Source organism: Nesoenas mayeri, assembly GCF_963082525.1.
Source record: "Nesoenas mayeri genome assembly, chromosome: 5".
NCBI lineage: Eukaryota > Metazoa > Chordata > Aves > Columbiformes > Columbidae > Nesoenas > Nesoenas mayeri.
The window spans coordinates 63,004,868-63,025,092 of record NC_137548.1 but is presented as its reverse complement, the minus strand read 5'-3'; the positions used below and the strand labels follow the sequence as shown (position 1 = coordinate 63,025,092).

Sequence of the window (20,225 nt, the reverse complement as noted above, 5' to 3'; positions counted from 1 at the left end):
AATATTAACATCTATTCTTGGCCTTCTTTTTTGTATGCAAAACAAGTCTGGGTTTTTTTTAATACTTTCATCTGATAATAATAGCTCTCATTTCTTCTAGTCATTCCATTAGGGCTTCTCTGTGCCCATTCCACTTTGAGCTGCTCTCTTTGGTAAAGCTCCCAGAATGGCAAACAGTACTCCGGATGAAGTCCTACCATTCTAATTTTATTTTCCTAATGAAAAGACTTCTGACTTGTACATCCTAGGATTTTGATTCTCTTTTTTTATGACTGTGTTCATGCTGCTGTTTACTGTTCGTTTTACAGTCAAATAAAACTTCATATTCCTTTTCCTAGTGGTGATGCCCAGGTGATGAGATTTTTCTGGCACCGCAATGCATGATTTCACATTTGATGCTGTTCAACTCATCATATTTCTCTTTGGTCATTTCTTTATGAACTCTGTCATCCTTTACTGGGGTACTTGCAACAAATCTAAGTTGGCATTGTCTCTTCTAGGTTAATAGAAACTCAACTACAAATACTTTTTTGATTATGAGTTTTTCAGGATCACGTTTTGTGATCTTTGAAATGGATTTATGCTGCAGCCTCTGTTCTGGTAGCCTGACCATCCCGTTTCTATACATCCACATTGATTCTTCTTCATGGTATCGTTTTAACTTAAGCTGTTCATTTCGGCTGCTTTAAAAAATCACACTGCATTGATTCCATGACTCTTTTTACCTTTTACACCTGGTCGAGTCGACTCTCCGTTTTGTTTTAACTCTGGATGTTTTCTTCTTTTACAAGTGGGTTTGTTTGTTTGGGTTTTTTTTTAAATGAATCTCAATTGGATATATTTTCCCAATACAGAGAAACGGAGCAGTAATTTAAAATTCTGTGTGCTTTCAGGATCAAAATTATTCAATTAAATATTCTCTTATTTCTCCAAACACAGCTTCAGCCTTTATTTTGTCATCTGCAGTGGCAATTAACTACACAGTGCATGTAGTCTGTGAACAGAAAATAACATAGGTGGTTCAAATTAGGGTATTTCACCGAAACCAGTAATTATTCTTATTTCCCATATTTAGCTTAAAGATAATTAGCAGTTTCTGGATGTTATTATGGAGGGAAGTCCATTTCAATGCAGCATCTCATGACTTCTATGAATTAAAGATGTCAATACATGAAACACTGATTGTCAGGAAAGATCATCACTGGTGAAATGCAGCTAAATTTGCCAGCTTTTAATAGAAGATATTGCATCAATGAGATAACAGAATGAAAATTTAATATAGAATTGCCTGTAAGATTCTATGCGGATGCCAAGCAGGTGGTGTCTACAGAGCAGCAAGATCTTAATGGTTCCTAAACAAACTAGTTTTGTTTTTATGATTATCTTCTGAAATTGAAATTTCTAAATGAGGAAAAAGGTCAATGCCGCTGGGCAAGTGAATTGCTGCCAAATTGTGTTTTGAGACAGCATTTTAAAACAGAAGCATTCTTAGAGTTAGGATTCCATTCTTTTGTGTAACCTTAGTAGTTTTTTAGAATTTAATGCTTATCATTGTAACTAAAAATCTGTTATCTTAGGGGATGAACCCAACTTTTCAGATACAGTGCTTAAAACTCTTGACCTTCTGAAGGTTTTGGTTTGATGAACTAATAAAATACCTCTTTAAAATATGCATATAAACCTTATAATTTTTAGTAGGATTAAGTACGTGATTTTTTTCCATTTCAATTTATGGATTGGATTGTGAATTTCAATGTTCTGAGAAGCAAATATAGATTTAATTGTGCTTTTAAGCGCTTTATAAATTCAGACGTAACAAGTACAATTTAACAAGGTAAAGTAACCATTTTATGTAATGAACGGGTAGTAGAAGCAAACAAGTCTTCTGCTCTATGTTTTTCTGCCTTGATATAAGGGTCGCACTCATTTCAAAGCAAAGAGCTCACCAGTGAAGTACCACGTGGACATGTGGGTAGGATATGCAACCTATTTGTTCATAAATTATCTAAATAAGGCTACAAATTGGTCACCTAATTGCTGATGATTGTTGATTAGGCTATATCACCTAATATGGCAAAAATTAAGACTTATTCTGAAGAAATGACAAACCTTACAAGGCAGGCAGGTGAAAAGACTTTTAGGAAGTATTAATATGATGTGATGTGGCAAAAAGCATGTTAATATTACTTATGTAGTGATGTGCTGTGAGGTGAGCAATCAGTAATGAAACACTGGGCTTTAATATGAAAACTTAACACTTAGTGTTCACTGGTGGTTAGGAAATGGTGCTAACAACTGCTAGGGGAGGAAAAGAGACCAGAATAGTGACTGTTAGCCTGTCATCTGAACCCATGATATTGTATGGTTAATTTTATGCACAGTTCTTGTTCTCATGTGTCATGAAGGGTCAGCCCTGGTACTGGCAAAGGTACAGAAGAGCAAAGCTTGGTGGCTTCTGCAATTTCCAGCTGAGTGACACCCTCACTTCACTTCTGCCCTTATTTGCATTCCTGTTGTGTTCTGCTTCTTGTATTTCTCCTTCTCATGATTAGGAGCTTGTAGCTGGGAGATGTGATGCTGTCCAAGTGTTGATGTTAAGGTGGGAGTCAATTAGGGGTGTAGATGTGCTCTTATATGAGAAAGCTTAGGTAAGAGTGACAGGAGGGAGGAAAAAAGTTGCTTGTTTCATTTGTAGTAAATTCTTGATGCCAGGTGTATTCATCCTTAGTGTTCTAAGGTTTAACTGCCTTGTCAAACGAAGAAATAGTTTGTCAAAGGAAATAAAAATCCTGTAGGGATTTATCAGGCCCCTCTAATACAGTCAGCTGCTAAAAAATTAAGCAAAAAAAGCTTTTGTGGCTCCGATTTGTTTTCCCATTTACTGTGTCATAGTATTGCCGCTGAGTCGCAAGGTCTAGACTCATCTTTTGATAACAAAGCAAAGGTTATGCAAATGTATTCCAAGTATCAGTAGCAGCAGGTCTGTCAAAGCAATAATTATGCACAATCGTGAGCAAACTCTCTCCTTGAATAGAGCACTTCAGACTGCCAGAATTTGTGAGGTATTGTGTAGATTTGCTCTGATAGCTAAAGAAAATGTAACAATAGTTTCATTTATTATTTGATTCTGCAGGGAGGAAGAAGAGACGCTTTTTACATGCTGTATGTTTAGGTTTTTGTAACAGTCTTACAAAACGTAAATCAAATTGTAATAGGAGTCATTTTAAAACAATTGAACGTGTGGGTTGGAGGTAGGAGTTGCCTTTTGATAGTTCATTGCATGTTGCTTATTAAATCTTCAGTGCACATTCTGTTCACTTCAAGTTTGTGTTTTATATGCAGATAAATATGTCAATAAACTGAACCTTTTATTCAGCTAATGAGTGAATACCCTTGGAAGCTGGATAGCTATTTTCTAATCTTGGAAACTGACTACAAGTTTTTGTGCTTTCTTCATAATCCTTTGTTTATGAACAGATTACTATGTGTTTCTGAAGTTATTGGTTTATGCGATAAAGCACTAGACACTGTAATAATTTAACTTCCTTTGCTAGAAAAATAATTTACTTGATCTGAGATTCTATTATGTGTAAAAATTCCTTCATTAATATCCATATTATGCAGAGAATAGTTAATTGCTGATTTAGGTAAGACAGAAACAGATTTAGACAGCACAAACCAAATTGTTGCATGGAGGAAAAGCAGTTAGTAGGGAAAGTACACCTTTTCCTTCATTTATCATACAGGAGAGACAATTTTGTGTCTTTTGAAACAGTAACGTTTCATATCTGGTATTTTGGTCATTATGCACCATTGATCATAAGCGCCCAGTAATTGATCAGTAAAGCTGATTGAATGATAAATCTGTGTGCCTTGTCCCCAGTCCGAAACCCTGAATATTTCAGAATCCTCTGTATTAACACTGTGAAAAAAGATGCCGTGTTCTGCTCGTTCCCTACATGTTTGTAATTCTGTAGCACAAAACTCAGCCTGGACTGAACTGTTAGTTCTCAAAGAGATATATGGGCTTTTTCCAGAGCTGTAATTAAGCTTTTATAAAACTAGGAATATAATGACAAGATTAGTTTATAAGTTTATAGATGTTATAGGTGGGGTTTTTTTCTTGCAAACATGAAAACCACACCAATTTCCCATTTGTCAAAAGGTCATTTAAAGTTTTGTATGGAATATTCAGATACGTTTTTTGAGAGGGGTGTTGCCCTGAGGCGGAGTGACGCTCACAATGGTTTCCATGTAGGATGCTGAGACTTCCCGGGATTTCCACCTGGACACCTTGGTTTGGTTCCAGATGTGCCCGGCGCGGTGCAGTCATGAGTAGAAGTCACAGCTGCCGAGTGACCTCGGTCAATGAGTCAGTGACACCAAACCACATCTGTACCCATATGCCCATTACCACTGGTGCTAATTGGCACCCTTGTTGGAAGTCTCAATGGAGTTACTGAATCCAGCAAAGCATCAGATGAGTGTCCCTGTTTGATGTGCTTTTTCCAGTCCTCTCAAATAAACTGCCTATTCTGGTTAGGTAGAAGGTAGTTTTCATTGTTGACAAGGGATCATCACTTCCCGACTTGCTGTGTGCTCATACGTAGAATTTATAGGGGGAGCAATGGTGAAAGATCAAGAGCAGGTATTATATGCACATAAAAAATGCTGGAGCACCATGAATGCACAATCACGCATTTCTGTGAAATTACTGGAATGATTGATGTCACAGCAACCTCAGTGACAACAGAGAGGAACTAGATAAGGGAAAAGATTTTCTCTTATTTGTAGAGACCATATTCATGCTTAACTTTTTTCCCTTTCACCTGAGTAAAATAAAAAAGAAATCTTTTCATAAAGTGTTGAGGAATACCAGAGGTTTAACTGAAAGCAGAAGAGCCTGAAATACATGAGGAGGCTTTGAACTCTTTCTCATTCTGCTCTTTCATATAATTGAGGTGTGGATCCAATGCCGTCTATCAGAATTACTATGCTATGTGTCATAGTATAATATAATAAAATACTGTTATGACCTGAACAAAGGGTCCTGAACCCACGGTTCTGTGTTATTTTCCAACCGTAGCAAACAATACAAGAATTCTGCAAACTCTTGAGGTTGTTGCGCAATAAAATCTATTAAAGCCTCGACAACATATGTAGCAGCTGAAATAACACTTTATTATTTTTAAAATTGGCTGCATTGTCCGCGTTCCCAGTGTTCTTTTAAAATCTTGAATACATTTTTCTTGGAAAATGTCAAAATTTGTAAAGAGGGAGTGAGCATGTTGAATATTTCAAGTCAGAGATTGCTTGACTATAGCAGTTGGGAATTTGTCAAAATTACGGTGCTATTACCGCACACACACACAAGCCAAATGGGAGCTAAACATACGACAGGTCTTGTCTGGTTTTTTACATCCTCAGACAGTAATCTCTGAAATTATCATAGCTTTTCTACATAGGTATCTTCAAGTCGTTCAGTATTAAACCCTGCAAGTCTTACTTCACTATTTATAAGGGAGGGGCTAAAAGTCCTTCACAGTTGTTTTATGCTTCTGAAATATTCTGAATATGTAAAGTGCTGTTCAAGTATTAAGTTTAAATATTTTCTCTTAAGCGAGACAATTGGATTTGGGCAGATCATAACCTTCAAAGATCACCTATAATGATGAATATGCTGTGTGACCCTTTGTACTTCTTACAGCTTTTGAGGGTATCCCCAAGACCCCCCATAAAGCCTCCATGTAATCTCCATCTGTAATGTTTTGATATGCTCTGTCTTCTTAGGCTTTTTTGAACTATAAGCTTGGCTGGTTTATTTGGTATTTAGGAATGTTTTCTGGTTTACCTTTCCTGCTTTTTCCGCTAAGCGTTGTTTTGTCAATATATACCCTTTATATTCTTGCAAATATGTAAAGGGTAATAGACAGACTTCCACACTAGGTAAGTATGGTCATAGAACGTAAATCATCTAATGCCCAAAGAAAACATTGGAGCATGAAATAAAAGTAAAAGGAATTTCTACATAGCTGGGGAAAGCAGGAGGCATGTCCCTGTAGGAAATAAACAGTTTTACTCTACACAGTTGTTCATTATTTATTTGAGGTTATTCTGGAAAATGGATTTACGGAGAGCAGAAGGAACTGAGGCTAAATTAAGCATTTTTAGGTAAAATCTTGTAGGTAACAACAGTTATTTGAACATAGGTGTAAAGAATAGTAGAGAAGGGAAGAGTTTGTGTTCTAATAAATGCTTTTGAATGCTTGGTAACTGTGTCATGCTCATAGTCTAATAGATTAGTCCTTGTCATCACTATGATCATTGTTACTGTCCTATCGAAAAAAGGGTTGATGTTTGTATTTCCTTTCATAAGGTAATAAATCTTTCAGAGCTGTGTACTTGGTTTGATTAATTGAAATGGATGAGGGTCCCAAGCTGCTTAAAATGGTTTGTTCTAGTCCACAAAGAAACAGGAATTCTGAGAACTGGCCTGAACATTGTAATATAGTCACTATAATGTCATGAAAAGCATCTGGTTTTAGTAAAGATTTATATTCACCAAGACACCCATATCCACTATTGACACACAAAGTGCAGTGTATAACACAGTATAGACAGAAGCCATAATTTCACACAGCTGAAAGGCTGACATCAAAATGTCAATCTAATTCTTTTTCAATCTTTTTTTATTTCCAAACTCCAAACCATTTTTCAGCTCTCTACCAAAGAGTAGATTTCTGCTTACTTCAAATATACATCTTTTTTTATTTACCTTTTCCTAATCACAAAAGACTGGCAGACCACAAATCAAAGGCCACTGTCCCAAATTCTTAGCTGTCCAAATACGTATGACTTGTTTAAAGAAACGTCGTCAAATTTCTAGCAAGTTATAAGCGTAGTTTAGCATAATTTTTCGTATTGGCTGAGAGCACAGAACAGCACGTGTCCATAGTCGCTGACATGGGTTACTGTCTGCTGGGGAACTAGACAATGACCATTTATAATATTTTCCAGATCTTGTTTATTTTTGTCTCCCACATACAGAATTTTCTACGTTTGTTCCTTTGCACAACTTGTAAAGTGAGAAGCACTGTCCAGTTGGACCAAACGGTACAGATTTTAAAGAAAATTCCTCTCATTATATTCAGGGGAAATACAATCTCCAAGCTATACCTAGATAGCTTCAATTGGTTTAAATACGTTAAGTGGATCGTGGTGCTTTTCAGGAACTGTCAGTGCTTATTAAGGTGAATAGGTGTATTTAATTACATGCTGGACACTAATCAATTAAAAAATGTGCATGTGAGATCGTGATATCCCTCATGAAATCTGCTCATTCAAGGTATTTCCTGGTTTTTGTACTATGTTAAATAGGTTGATTCATTCTGCTTTAATGAGGATACCATTGTGTAGCTGAATGTTCTTCCATATGGTTGCGTTCATAACTACTTTTTTAACAGAGCTTTTTCTGTTCTATTTTTTTTTGGTTAATCTTGGTAGCATTTTGTCCCACCAGTTGGATGGGTTCGAAAAAGGTTCCAATTCCCTGTTTGTACACTGTTTTAAAACTGTAGCCACTGGAGTTGACTGAACTGTGTCATAGTGTCAATTTGCCTCGATGTTAAACTGACCTGAAAGAAGGATTAGACTTGAGATGATATTTTGAAAGAGTTTTCAAAATTGCTATGATACTGAAGTGTCAAAAGAAATATGGGCAGCTGTTCTTTTGTAGCTAAAACAGGAGTTGCTCTCTCTGTCCACTCACTCCTGCCTATGTAACTGAGACAAAATTGCGTGTTAACCTTGCAGACCTTGTAATAATTCGAATACTGACCAGTGGGGCTGAAGAGCAATTATCCAAACTGTAATCAAAGCTTAGATGTGGAAACAGTGGCTGCTTGTTAGGGACAGAAAAATATTGTATTTTTCAGGTACTACTTAAAAATGCAGCAAGATGTTGGTTATTCTTTTTAAATCTGTGACATTCACAGAATCCCAGAATGTCAGGGATTGGAAGGGACCTCGAAAGCTCATCCAGTCCAATCCCCCCATTGGAGCAGGAACACTCAGATGAGGTTACACAGGAAGGTGTCCAGGTGGGTTTGAATGTCTCCAGAGTAGGAGACTCCACAACCCCCTGGGCAGCCTGTTCCAGTGTCTGTCACCCTCACTGAGAAGAAGTTTCTTCTCAAATTTAAGTGTAACCTCTTGTGTTCTAGTTTGAACCCATTACCCCTTGTCCTATCATTCATTGAGATTTTGAGAGATAAAATAAATTATTAAATTTTAAGTCACCTTATGTATAAGCAAGAGTTAAAAGTCCAAGTTTAGACACCCAAGAAAGCATTGGGTATCTCAGATCTTCTCCCTTGCCATGCCACTATTTCCCTTCCCAGAATGGAAGTATTAAGCAAGAACCGCCTTACATCTAAGAAAGAAGAACGCTAAGCACACAAAAGCATGTGAAACTCTCCTCTCCCTAGTGATTAGGTGCATGAATTGAAACTACACTGAAATATTTATCTGCTTATGATCCAGCGTGCCTTGTTTGCCCAATTATTTTTGAAATCGCAAATGCCACTATAGAAAAAGGTTTTTGTCCCATGGCAGGAACACAGGATTTATTTCCTGGCAGGTAAATTTTAACCACAAGGCTGTGCTGTCGTGTTCCATCTCTTCTGCTTCTCCTCCAGGTCCAGGGTTTGTTCTTTTCTGCCCTTGACCTCGCTCGACCGAAAGCCCCGCTCAGCACAGCGGGTACCTCGGTGCTCAGGGAATTCCTGCCGAACATGAAACTCTTGAGTTCCTGCACATCAAAAAAAAATATGACATTTTAGTCAAGTTTCCATTTCTTTGAGCCCGAGCGAGAAGATAGTAAAGAGTTAAAGGTGGGTAGGTTGGACCAGTTTTCAGCATTGACCTATGAAAAGTACTGAAACTATGACTTCAGGAATAGCCTTGTTGCTTCTGAGAGGAGTGCTACTATCTAAGTCCTGCTATGTATGGGGAAGACACTGCACTCTTATAATTAAAATTAAGGCTATTTATTTGTTATTTCTTACAGGAAACAGATTCGAGCTCTTCTAGGACAGTTTAGCCAGTCAGAGGCTTTGTTAATCTCCTCTGGAGTTGAGCCAGGGACTCTGGATGGAGTTCTCTTGGATGCGGGCTGTTCTTCTATGCAGTTTGATACACCTGAAAGAGGTTTTTCCCTGCAGAAAGATGGACCTTTGGACATGAGGATGGATGGTGACAGGTACCTCTTAATAAAATATTTCTCCTTGAAGCTCAAAAACTGTATGCTCAGCAACCCCTGTGTGTTGTGTTTCCCCTCAACTTGAAGAATTCTCATCATCAAACCACATCTAATTTTGGAGCATACCGTCTTTCTTTTGCCATAAAGCTTTTTTCCATCTGTATACTTAGAACCCTGGTGATTGTCTTTTCCTTCTTTGAAATAAGAGAAAAGTTCCAGTGATGAGTAATTAAACCAGTAGCATTTTGGGGAACTGTAGTATGAAAATTGTGCATTTTTGGAGTGTATGATGTGCAGTCACAGGGGCATCTCACTTTTAGAGACCTGTCTTCCCTCTGTTTTATCCGGAGTTTCCCAGACTGTTCTCGATCCGCATCTCTCAAGCCCGTACTGCAGTCCCTTTCCGCCACACTTACTATTTGTGGAACCTTCACTTGAGCACATTTGGTCACTCCCTCAGGAAAGGAGCAACCTCCCTCTTCCCTGCAATGGCCATCTGACCCAGTTACTTCTCTCTAAAATGAAAGTAATATAAAATAACTAAATAAAATCCCATCCATTTTGTCTGCCAATTGAAATCAGATAGCGACGTTGCTTTTAACGCATTAGTATAATGCTGTCTTCCATGCCCGTAGATTTATTGTGAGATTTCCTGAGCAATATTTTAAATTTCCTTTCACATTGTGTAGGAGGCACATCAGGATTACTTAATTGTCAAATTAACAATTACTATATAAATCACCTCTATTTAAATCATTAGAATTGGTGTTTAGTATGTTAACAAGCATGAACATCAATGGTGGAATGATAATTTCTACTTATGTAGCAGTTTTCATCTTCAAACAACCTAATATATTTCTGTAGCATTGTGCTTTTTACACGAACAGCCAAAGATCTCTGCTATATCGCTGAAGGCAGTAATTGCATAATGCATTACTGGCAGAATGAAGATTTTTGCCGTGTATTTTGATGAACCTGTAGGCCTAAGAAACGTCGTTTAATCTTTCATTGCTCACACAGAGCCGATGGGAAGCCTCCGTTTTTATGGAATTACCCTAACACATTAATGCGAAGTCTTAACACAGCAAATTTCATGATGTTCGCTTCTCCCAGTTTTGTGTAAAAGACTCACACGGTCCTCTTGGGATTCAGCCCTCAGATTTCAAGAATCTGAACTCCAGGCTTGTATTTGCATCAGGAGAATACACACATGGAACAGGGGCAGCAGAACAAAGGGTACCTGTGGCATAACAAAAGCCTTACGCTACGGTTGTTGCTATGATACTACTTGCCTCTGATTTCTAAGTTTTGTTATCTTTTGTAAGATACTGCAGGAGAGTAATAAATGCCTGAAAAATATTCTGCACGTTCATGTCTTTGTAGAAGAGAATTTATGGAGTAGGTTGTGTATTTTCTCCGATTAGTAAACCCATGTATGACATTCATAGAATAACTTGGACTATTTCAGTAATGAAGTCACAGATTTTAAAAAAACCCAAATATATAGCATATACTGTTTATATTGTAATAATTCCTGTCATTTGTAATATTAGGTCATTTCTACTCTCTCAAAACAGTATTTGAATATAGGTTCTTAGACCTTTTAGTGGAAAATAAAATTACAATGAATTATTTTCATAAACAATTGTCATAGCAGAGGGTGTGAAAGAAGAGATCCTTGAGATCAGTTCTGACTAGAAAACAACATATAACGCAAGGTGACTAAAATGAACCCACGAGGGACAAGTTTATATTCTAAACCTGTCTAAATGAAAAGTCACACAGCATTTCCATTTTAACATGATGCTGAAATATATTTATTCTTGTCAACTCATTAGGTATAGTTCATGATAATACTTGGAAGTTTCAGCGGTTCTAATTGATGTTAAGCAGCAAACTCAATTTAAAGTAGCAAGAAAAAGGCTTTGTAAGGTGCAAGCTATATCTGTTTTCGCAGGGTTGCTGCCTCTCATTTTAAAACCTCAAAGGCACTTGTATGCGGCGTGTGTGTTTGACTTTATGTCTCAATGCTATGAAGCTTCACCTCTTGTCAATGAAAACTGACGTCAGTGAACTAATTGGCTCTTGTTGTGCGTAGGTACCCTGACATGCCCACCGCTGCTGATGTTGTGAATGCTTTAGATCAACAGGCACTTGCGTCCATCCTGAGAACATACGGGGAGGAGAGGCACGCCAAGAAAATCGCTTCAGCCATCGTTCAGGCACGCAGCATATACCCCATCACCAGAACTCAGCAGCTTGCAAGCATTGTTGCAGGTACCCTCATTAATTCTTCACAGTGGCTGAGGAGAAAAAATATTAATCCCCAAAGTCCCAGAGGGATCTATTTGTACTTGAAATCATGCAGGATCTAATCCTGCCTGTTCTGCTCTGATGTCAGCTCTCTCTCTTTTTTTATTCTTTTTATTTTTAAGCTCCCACTTTTTATATTGTAGTTTGACGATTAGTTCAATAATAGATTTTACATGGAGAGATTTATCATTCTGCCAACCAAATTGAAACACAGAATGACAGCAGCCTAGGGAATTCTTTATCCCAGCCATTGATAAGCCTCCAAATATCAGATATTTCACATTTAAATTTCTACATTTTAGTATTTTGAGAGGAAGTACTATGGCAGAACAAAATTGCATCATTTCTGTCTGCTTAAAGACCCCAGAAGCAAAAAGGAAAGCAACACATAGCTTGCTTCACCTAGTGAATGCCAACTAGATCAGCCTGAAGCGACTATTGAAACACTTCATCTTACTTGCTCTTCACTGTAAACAACTTGAACAAAATGTAGTTAGGCAGGAACTGTGCTCACATTGAGAACCTTCATGTTCGTATTCTCAAGTGGAAATTTTCAAGTAAAAATGTAAGACACAAATCCTCTTCATTAACATTATAATATATAATCTTGGGACATTTTTTTTACCTCCAAAAAATGAAATTGCTGGGTCTCAGAATCACAGAATGTCAGGGATTGGAAGGGACCTCAAAAGCTCATCCAGTCCAATCCCCCTGCTGGAGCAGGAACACCCAGATGAGGTTACACAGGAAGGTGTCCAGGCGGGTTTTGAATGTCTCCAGAGAAGTAGACTCCACAACCTCCCTGGGCAGCCTGTTCCGGTGTCTGTCACCCTCACTGAGAAGAAGTTTCTTCTCAAATTTAAGTGGAACCTCTTGTGTTCTAGTTTGAACCCATTACCCCTTGTCCTATCATTGGTTGTCACCAAGAAGAGCCTGGCTCCATCCTCCTGACACTCACCCTTTATATATCTGTAAACATGAATGAGGTCACCCCTGTCTCCTCTTCTCCAAGCTAAAGAGCCCCAGCTTCCTCAGCCTTTCCTCACACGGGAGATGCTCCATTCCCTTCATCATTGTTGTTGCCCTGCGCTGGACCCTCTCCAGCAGTTCCCTGTCCTTCTGGAACTGAGGGGCCACAACTGGACACAATATTCCAGGTGTGGTCTCACCAGGGCAGAGTAGAGGGGCAGGAGAACCTCTCTCGACCTACTGACCACCCCCCTTCTAATACACCCCAGGATGCCATTGGCCCCAAGTTTAGCTGATATGATTATCAAGGACCTGAAGACGCTGCTTGCTCTTGCAAGTCCCTGCCGTAAATATACTGAATGAGAGGAACAAGCAATCTTAAAAAAACAAAGAGATTCAACTCCATGGGTCTTTTATAAAACTTGAAATGTTACATTTTTAATACAGTCATTAGCATCAACATAATGAATTTATTTTATTGTCGCATGTATGTTGCGCATTTTGAAGAACTGTTGAATAAACAGTGTATCATTATTGAGATTGAAGCAACCGAATTGCCATGATAAAGGTGTAATGTGTCATAGGCTGTAAACAAGCAACTCAGTAACTTCTGAAATAATTCTGTGCACTAGCTGGGCTTAAGAAAATAATACGAGTACATAAAGACAGTGATCGAAGATCCCTTTGTGCTTAATATGTTGCATGTGAGTCATCACTTAATGGTCACTTACTGTGGCAACAAGAAGGATATTTTCTTCTTGCTTTAAACTCTCTGCTACATTTGAAAATCAGCTTGATAGGTGAATCGGGTGTGCATCAGATAGTATACATGCCAGACGATGAATCCAGCACATATCTGCCAAGGCAGTAAATATGTATGGTTTATGTTGGTTTTTTTTTTTATGAAGCTTGCAAGTAGTTAAAACAATTTTAGCGCTGTAACACTGATCCCTGTTTGGGTGGAACTTCTTCCAATTTTGATTTGATTCCTCCAGTAAAGGAGCACAATAGTAAATCCTATTAGCTTTCGAACTGATGATACTTCAAGAAAATTTATGGTAACTATAATAGATTTTGTTTAATTTATCATATATCATCAATATATATTCTTACAGAACATGATAGCCCTGAAGTTATTGAGGTAGGCCAGAGATCACAGGATCCTCTTGGTAGCACAACACACACAAAAAAACCTGACTAATTTGAGACTTTACCAGAGTAAAATCTATGACCTATTAGTCAAATGTCAAGAACTTTAAAAATAAAATATTAATTAGAATAATAAAATCTTGCATTTTAGATTTTGCAGGCTCAATACAAGCATGATTATCTCTCCAGAACAGGATCGTATTTTTTTTTGCCTACTAAAGGAGCCAGAAAACAAGGAAAAAATTCTAGCCAATGAGGTGCTGTTGGTATCTGGGAATTCATGTGTAGTCCACAATTCTTTCACATGTTATAGATTATGATGGCTTAACGTTTTCTAGAACTCAAAAGCTTTGTGTTAAGGTCCAGCTGATAACCAGAACCCCAGTGAATCTAGACTTGGACCAGTCTGAAATTGGAAAATTTCATTTCTATGTAGAGAGATAGGCTTTAGGTATTTCCTACAACCTTCCCGAAAGGTAAGACTCTGTGTATTGCTGTTGCTAATTGATAGGGAGATAAGAGTGAAGAATTTAATTAAAAAACAAACAAAAAACTAGCTCTGCAACAGTTACAGAGCAGACAGACATTTCTAAAGTTTGTATTAGCAAGAGTTGTAATTTTAAGTTATAGCTTGAAAAAATAAATAGAGTGGTATGTCAGGATTGCCTACAACAGCTTGGTGCTAACTCAGGTGTCCAAGTGACTTCTTGCTCTCCTTTGTTCCAATTCTAGAAAATATTATAATTCCTTTTGTTTCTCGAGATAGAGCTTGAAAGCCAATAAATATGCTCCTACAAAAACCCCTAGAAAAGTTTGGCCTTTTTTTTGTTTTTCTGAACATTGTCCAAAAGGCCTCTGATCATATAAATAAGGAGCTTCCTGTGAGCTACAGAGTCTGTAGTTCACTTGGTTTAACAGTAGGTTTAACTTAATGTGCAAGAAAACTGGTTAAAAATAGAGGCTTATTTAGAATGTAACTTTAATATGCTTTTTCTATACAACTGTTGATCTATTTTTATTTACTTTCTGTGGGTAACATACCATGTTACATAGGAGTTTTTGTTGAAAATTTAATTTTCTTGGTCCTATGTATGTCTATTAACAGATCATTTTGAGGTCACATAATCACTTGGACTTGACTTGAAAGGAATTGATGTTGAAATATTAAAGAAATTTGAAGAGTTTAAAAAGAACTTCAACGGGTAAAGCCAATCTCATCCAGATTGGTTCACATTTATAGACTTTAATTATCAGCTTGGAATTTGTAATATTGTCTGAATTTCAGATGGGTGAAAATTAACTCTCTGCTGAGGGAGCCTAGACAAAAGGACATTAGTTGCGTCACAGAAACTTATTAAATGCAATGCTAATTCAACAGACGGATTCCTGCAAACAGGTGCACGATCTGAATTAATTTTTAAACTCTCCCACTCTTGTACACTCTGGGGACTTAAATAGTTCATATTGACAGGCACAGCACGTTGTTAATTTCATTCACATGCTTTAAAACTTCAATACATTGCAACATGTGAATCTATTAGATTTTTTTTAAAGTGTAAGTAACATCAGGGCATCCCAACACTAAAAATGATAATTTCTCTCACTGGGATTTCAAACCAGTCATCTAGCCAGAAGCGTGGTGGTTTTATGAATGAAATTCATTTTACAAGTTTCCCATACAGATTTTTGTATTTTTATATATCGTACAGCCTGTTACCAGGAAGGATTTTCTGTTAGTGTCATGGTAATTGAAGGGGGCTGGGTGAGAGATTTTGTACCTTAGCAGGAAGCACAAATAGGGTTTTATTTAACTAAACCAGAGGACTTAGAGTAGCGTAGGAAAAATTTTCACCTCTGGAACACAGCTCAAAATCTACTACCTTCACTAAAAAGATGAAGGCCGGTGTGACAGAAATCGCTACCACAGATTATGTTTATTATCATAGAATCATAGAATTGTTTCGGTTGGAAGAGGCCCTCCGGATCTTCGAGTCCAACCATAACCTAATTCTGGCACTCACCTGCGTCCCTGAGAACCTTGGCTAAACACCTTCTAAACCCCTCCAGGGATGGTGACTCCACCACTGCCCTGGGCAGCCTGTGCCAATGCCTGACAACCCTTTCCATGAAGAATTTTTTCCTAATATCCAATCTAAACCTCCCCTGGTACAACTTGAGGACTTCTCTTCCTATCACTTGCTACCTGGGAGAAGAGACCAACCTCCTCCATACTACAACCTCCTTTCAGGCAGTTGTAGACAGCGTTAAGATCTCCCCTCAGCCTCCTGTTCTCCAGGCTGAACAGCCCCAGTTCCCTCAGCTGCTCCTCATCACACTTGTGCTCCAGCCCCTCACCAGCTTTGTCTCCTCTGCACTTTCTCTAGTACCTCAGTGCTGTTGACCTTTTTGGCCATTTGGACACACACTGGCTCATGTTCAACCACTGTCAATCAACACTTCCAGGTCCTTTTCCACCAGGCACTTTCCAGCCACTCTTCTCCAGCCTGTAGTGCTGCCTGGAGTTGTTGTGACCCAAGTGCAGGACCTGGCACTTGGCCTCGTTGAACCTCGTACAATTGGCCTGAGCCCAACAATCCAGCTGGTCCAGATCCCTCTGTGTGGCCATCCCACACTCCAGCAGATCAACACTCCCACCCAACTTGATGTCATCTGCAAACTTAGCAAGGGTGCACTCAATCCCCTCATCCAGATCATTGATAAAGAGATTAAGCAGAAGTAACCCCAAGATTTAGCCCTGGGGAACAGCACTGGTGACCGCCTGCCAACTGGATTTGGCTCCGTTCACCACAAATCTCTAGTCAGGTTGACTGTGGAAATTTAAACAAAGAATCTCATTCTAGGATTCTGTTTTTATGGTTTGGTCCCAATCAAGAAACACAGTCAGATTTGAACCTAAATTACATGCTGTACTATTATGTGTTGGCTTCATTTTTATCTGTGATACTTTTGGAAGCTGGAATACTCTTAGAATATCAGAAATGGATCATGCTCAGAAAACCAGGAGTATTTTTAGAAAATATTTAAGCTGCTAGAATACTTGAGGCTGCAATACTTAGGCTGCTAAAATATGATAGTTAAAAATTCTGAATCTGCTTTGTGAGTTGAACACCAGCTCTGGGTAGTAAGAGCCCCAAACCGAAAGTATAAAACCGATGTTCTTCAAGTCAGAGCTGTAAATTTTCTAGCAAGTGGCAGGAGGAAAGTACTGCAGGAAGCCCGTAATAAAACAATACAGGTAGAACTGAAAAAATGCACTGGGTTTTCTAACCCAGGTTGTTAGTAGCTAATATTTTGTAAGGGAACAGTGGTTTTTCATTCCAGTTACAACTATTTCCAGTAAGGTGAATATGTGAGCAGTGGGCTTGGTTTTGGAAGAGAGAAGGGAAGAGTCAGGTATGTTTCCAATGGTTTTAAATGTAGACTCCGAAGAAGAGATAGATGTGTTGTATAAGATCTTCTACAAAAACAGCACTTTCCAGTTCAAAAGACCGTGGTTTTTGTAATTTAATTAGAAAGACACCCAGGTATTGATGTGTCAACTCCAAATTCAATTGAGGAAAAATGCCAGTATGACTGAAACCTGAGACAGGTCTTACAGAGCTAAAGCTACGTTTAGTCATAGTGCGTGCTATGGAAACGTGCATGTCCTCTGGCATTTCTGGATACATTGAATGCTGACTTTAAACCCTACTGTTTCATTTAATGATTATACAAGAGTTCTGAGCATACTACTAGTGTTTGTAGCTGTTAGTTGACCATTTAAAGACAATTGTTTATTTTGCTGAACACAGCCTTCCTTTCTGTTGCACATTAAGAGACAGTTTTCTTCACACACAAATGGCAGTTTTAAGGATTGCAAAGAATCTATTTTTAGGTACGTAAAGAAATATGCAAATAGATATTGTCCCAGGTGTCAGTGTCAGTTGGTTTCTTGGGACATCTGAGATTTTGTGCTGTCCTTTTAGTTTAGCTTTTTCATCACAACAGGATTTGTGACTCCTACAATGAGGGCACATAGTCTTTCTATGATTTATAGGAAGAACATGGTGTTCTCAAAGACAGAAATTAAACTAGCTAGAATTTGTAAGTGATGGAGGAGCCCAGTTCCTATAGGTTAAATCTCTTTCCTCTGTTTTGTGAAACAGTTTAAAGCCACAAATCCCTGTGCAGCAGTTTGTGTTGGGAGAAGTTGATCCTGTTGCTGCTTTTGGTCTTGAAGGATTCAGATTGTAGGAATAGGAAACAGCCACAGCTACGATGGGTCTCTTCAGTTAATTCGGGCACTGTTGGCATCGAGTCAGAGGCGGTGGGGAGTGTAGTTGGGAAAACTAAGATACATTATGTACATGATAATAATTTTGTTAACAGTGATAGGATTTTTAAGTCTCATTGTTGGCCTCTCCCTTTGCTGAACGCTGATGACCGCTGTGCATTTGTGATGTCGAACCCTTACATTATTTGACATAGGTAAAATCTTACCTTTAAAAGGCTCAAGAATTCCTCTAATAAACTATTTTGTGCCAATGTACCGGATTACTTCAAACACCTGTTTAAATATGAATTTAGTCAACTTGTTTCTGAGGTACTGTGTTCCCTTCTTTTATTCCGCTACACAGAATATCAACTACTTGATTATGAACTGCATTTACCCTAAAACCCATCGCTTTACTATGGAGTAATTTAGCACTGGCATGGAATTAAAGCATTTTAGTACATACATATCAGATATATTGGCTTATGTCTAATGACCCATTGTGTTTGGAAGAATAATTCTTTCCAGTTATGCACTAGCATTATTCATTCAATTTATCTTCACTAGACTCCTGTGCTCACTTACATAATAGATTAGAAGTTTCCTGAGGTTTCACGGATCTTGTTGAACTCTCACACTTTAGTCCCTTTGATCCATGAAATCTGTCTTCTCTAGCTTTTTGCTCTCTACTCAGATAATGAAGATGCAAGCTTAAAATACATTAAATAATGATATATTAAAGTTTCTAACAAAATTTCAGTCTCTACAGAGATTTGTGTATCTCAAGAATTTTGAAGAAGAAGGACTTCTGTGCACCTAGTCAAAATTATTTAATTTGGTGCTTTTTTTCGTCCAACAGACTCATAACTTGACACGTTCTGCTGTGTAGACACGTGAAAAAGCGAGTCTGCTGCACTTTCTAAATTTCTCAAGGTATTTTTGGAGCATTTGAAGAAGCACAGTATGGTCAGCAACAATTTTTATCCCCAAAGAAAGATGCCTCTTTTAAGCTCTAATTCTTTGAAAGATAGTTATCACCAAGTAGAAATTGTCTTTGTCTTATCTCTCCTTTCAAGAAATGCATGATTATTTAGAAGCAGTGAAAATTGTGTATCCATCATATATTAAATAGTTTCTTTTTTGTTAAAAGCATAAACAAACCATCACAAATAGTGACCCTGACATTGATTACATTGAGCTGTAAGGTGTAGGACTTGTCTAGCCTGTCTTCCTTTTTCCCCTAAGTTGGTTTCAGCCATCATTCTGCATTTTAAGTTTGTGAAGCATTTGAGGAAGGAATTTCTAGGAAAGATTCTAGGAAAAAACAAACCCAACCAACCAAACAAAAACCAACAACAAAACACAACAAACAACACCCAAGCAGAAGCCAGATCAATTTCAGAGGGTTTACTTTTAGCAATGCAAATTCAAAGCAGAACATAAAGATGTATAATGAAGAAGGAAGGTCAGCACTCCATGTTCAGTTGTAAATATTCTTTCCTTTAAAGTCATCATGCATGAGCGGATTAATATCAAGGGGGGCAATGTAGAAATAATAAGATATTAATATACACCTTTTAAAATGTCTCATAGGTGCTTTTCCAGCGTCAGCACTGTATGCACGGAAGGACTTGCTTCAGAGACCGGCGCATGTTGCGACCAAAACTTTTCAAGGCTTGCGAATATTTGTAAATGATGAGCTCCATGAACTCTTTATAGGGCTGAAGACAGCAGAGAAGTTTCTAAAACCTGGAGGTCGCCTTGTAGCCCTCTCCTTTCATTCACTAGAAGATCGTATTGTCAAACGTTTTCTTCATGGAATAGATATGACAGAAAAGTACAATCTTGGCTCAAGGCAGAAGATAAGACAGGCTCTGAAAAATTGCTCCAAAGAAGAAGATACACAAGAATTTCCCCATGGAAAATCCAACTCAAGGTGGATTTTTATACAGAAAAAAGCTCTCACACCCCAGCCCAAGGATATTCAAACAAACCCAAGAGGAAGGTCGGCCAAGCTAAGAGCTGCTATTAAAATCTAAAACAAAATATATGATTATGTAATTGTATAATTTCATTAAATTTTGTTTTGTAGAAGGCTGACTGGACAGATAATATAAAACAAAATTAAATGAAGGCTATGAGAAAACATTTGTTTCTTACCTTTGTGCTTCTTTTTCATTAGGATGTAGTGGAGACCATAAAAAGGTCGAATAAGTGTAGATAGTGGGTGTCACTAAGTATACAAAGAAGACATCAAAACCA

General features: G+C 37.9%; 1 protein-coding gene across 1 annotated transcript in view; it reads left to right on the top strand.

The window, feature by feature from the left end:
• The window catches only part of METTL15 (methyltransferase 15, mitochondrial 12S rRNA N4-cytidine), a gene marked incomplete at both ends in the record, with an annotated part of 82,708 nt that extends 62,706 nt beyond the window's left edge, over positions 1-20,002 (top strand). The window contains 3 exons of the mRNA XM_080345293.1: positions 9,068-9,259; positions 11,358-11,536; positions 19,557-20,002. Of these exons, the coding sequence (XP_080201419.1) occupies positions 9,068-9,259; positions 11,358-11,536; positions 19,557-20,002 (817 nt within the window). The remainder of the gene's footprint in view (positions 1-9,067; positions 9,260-11,357; positions 11,537-19,556) is intronic.
• Between the last annotated feature and the right edge of the window lie 223 nt (positions 20,003-20,225).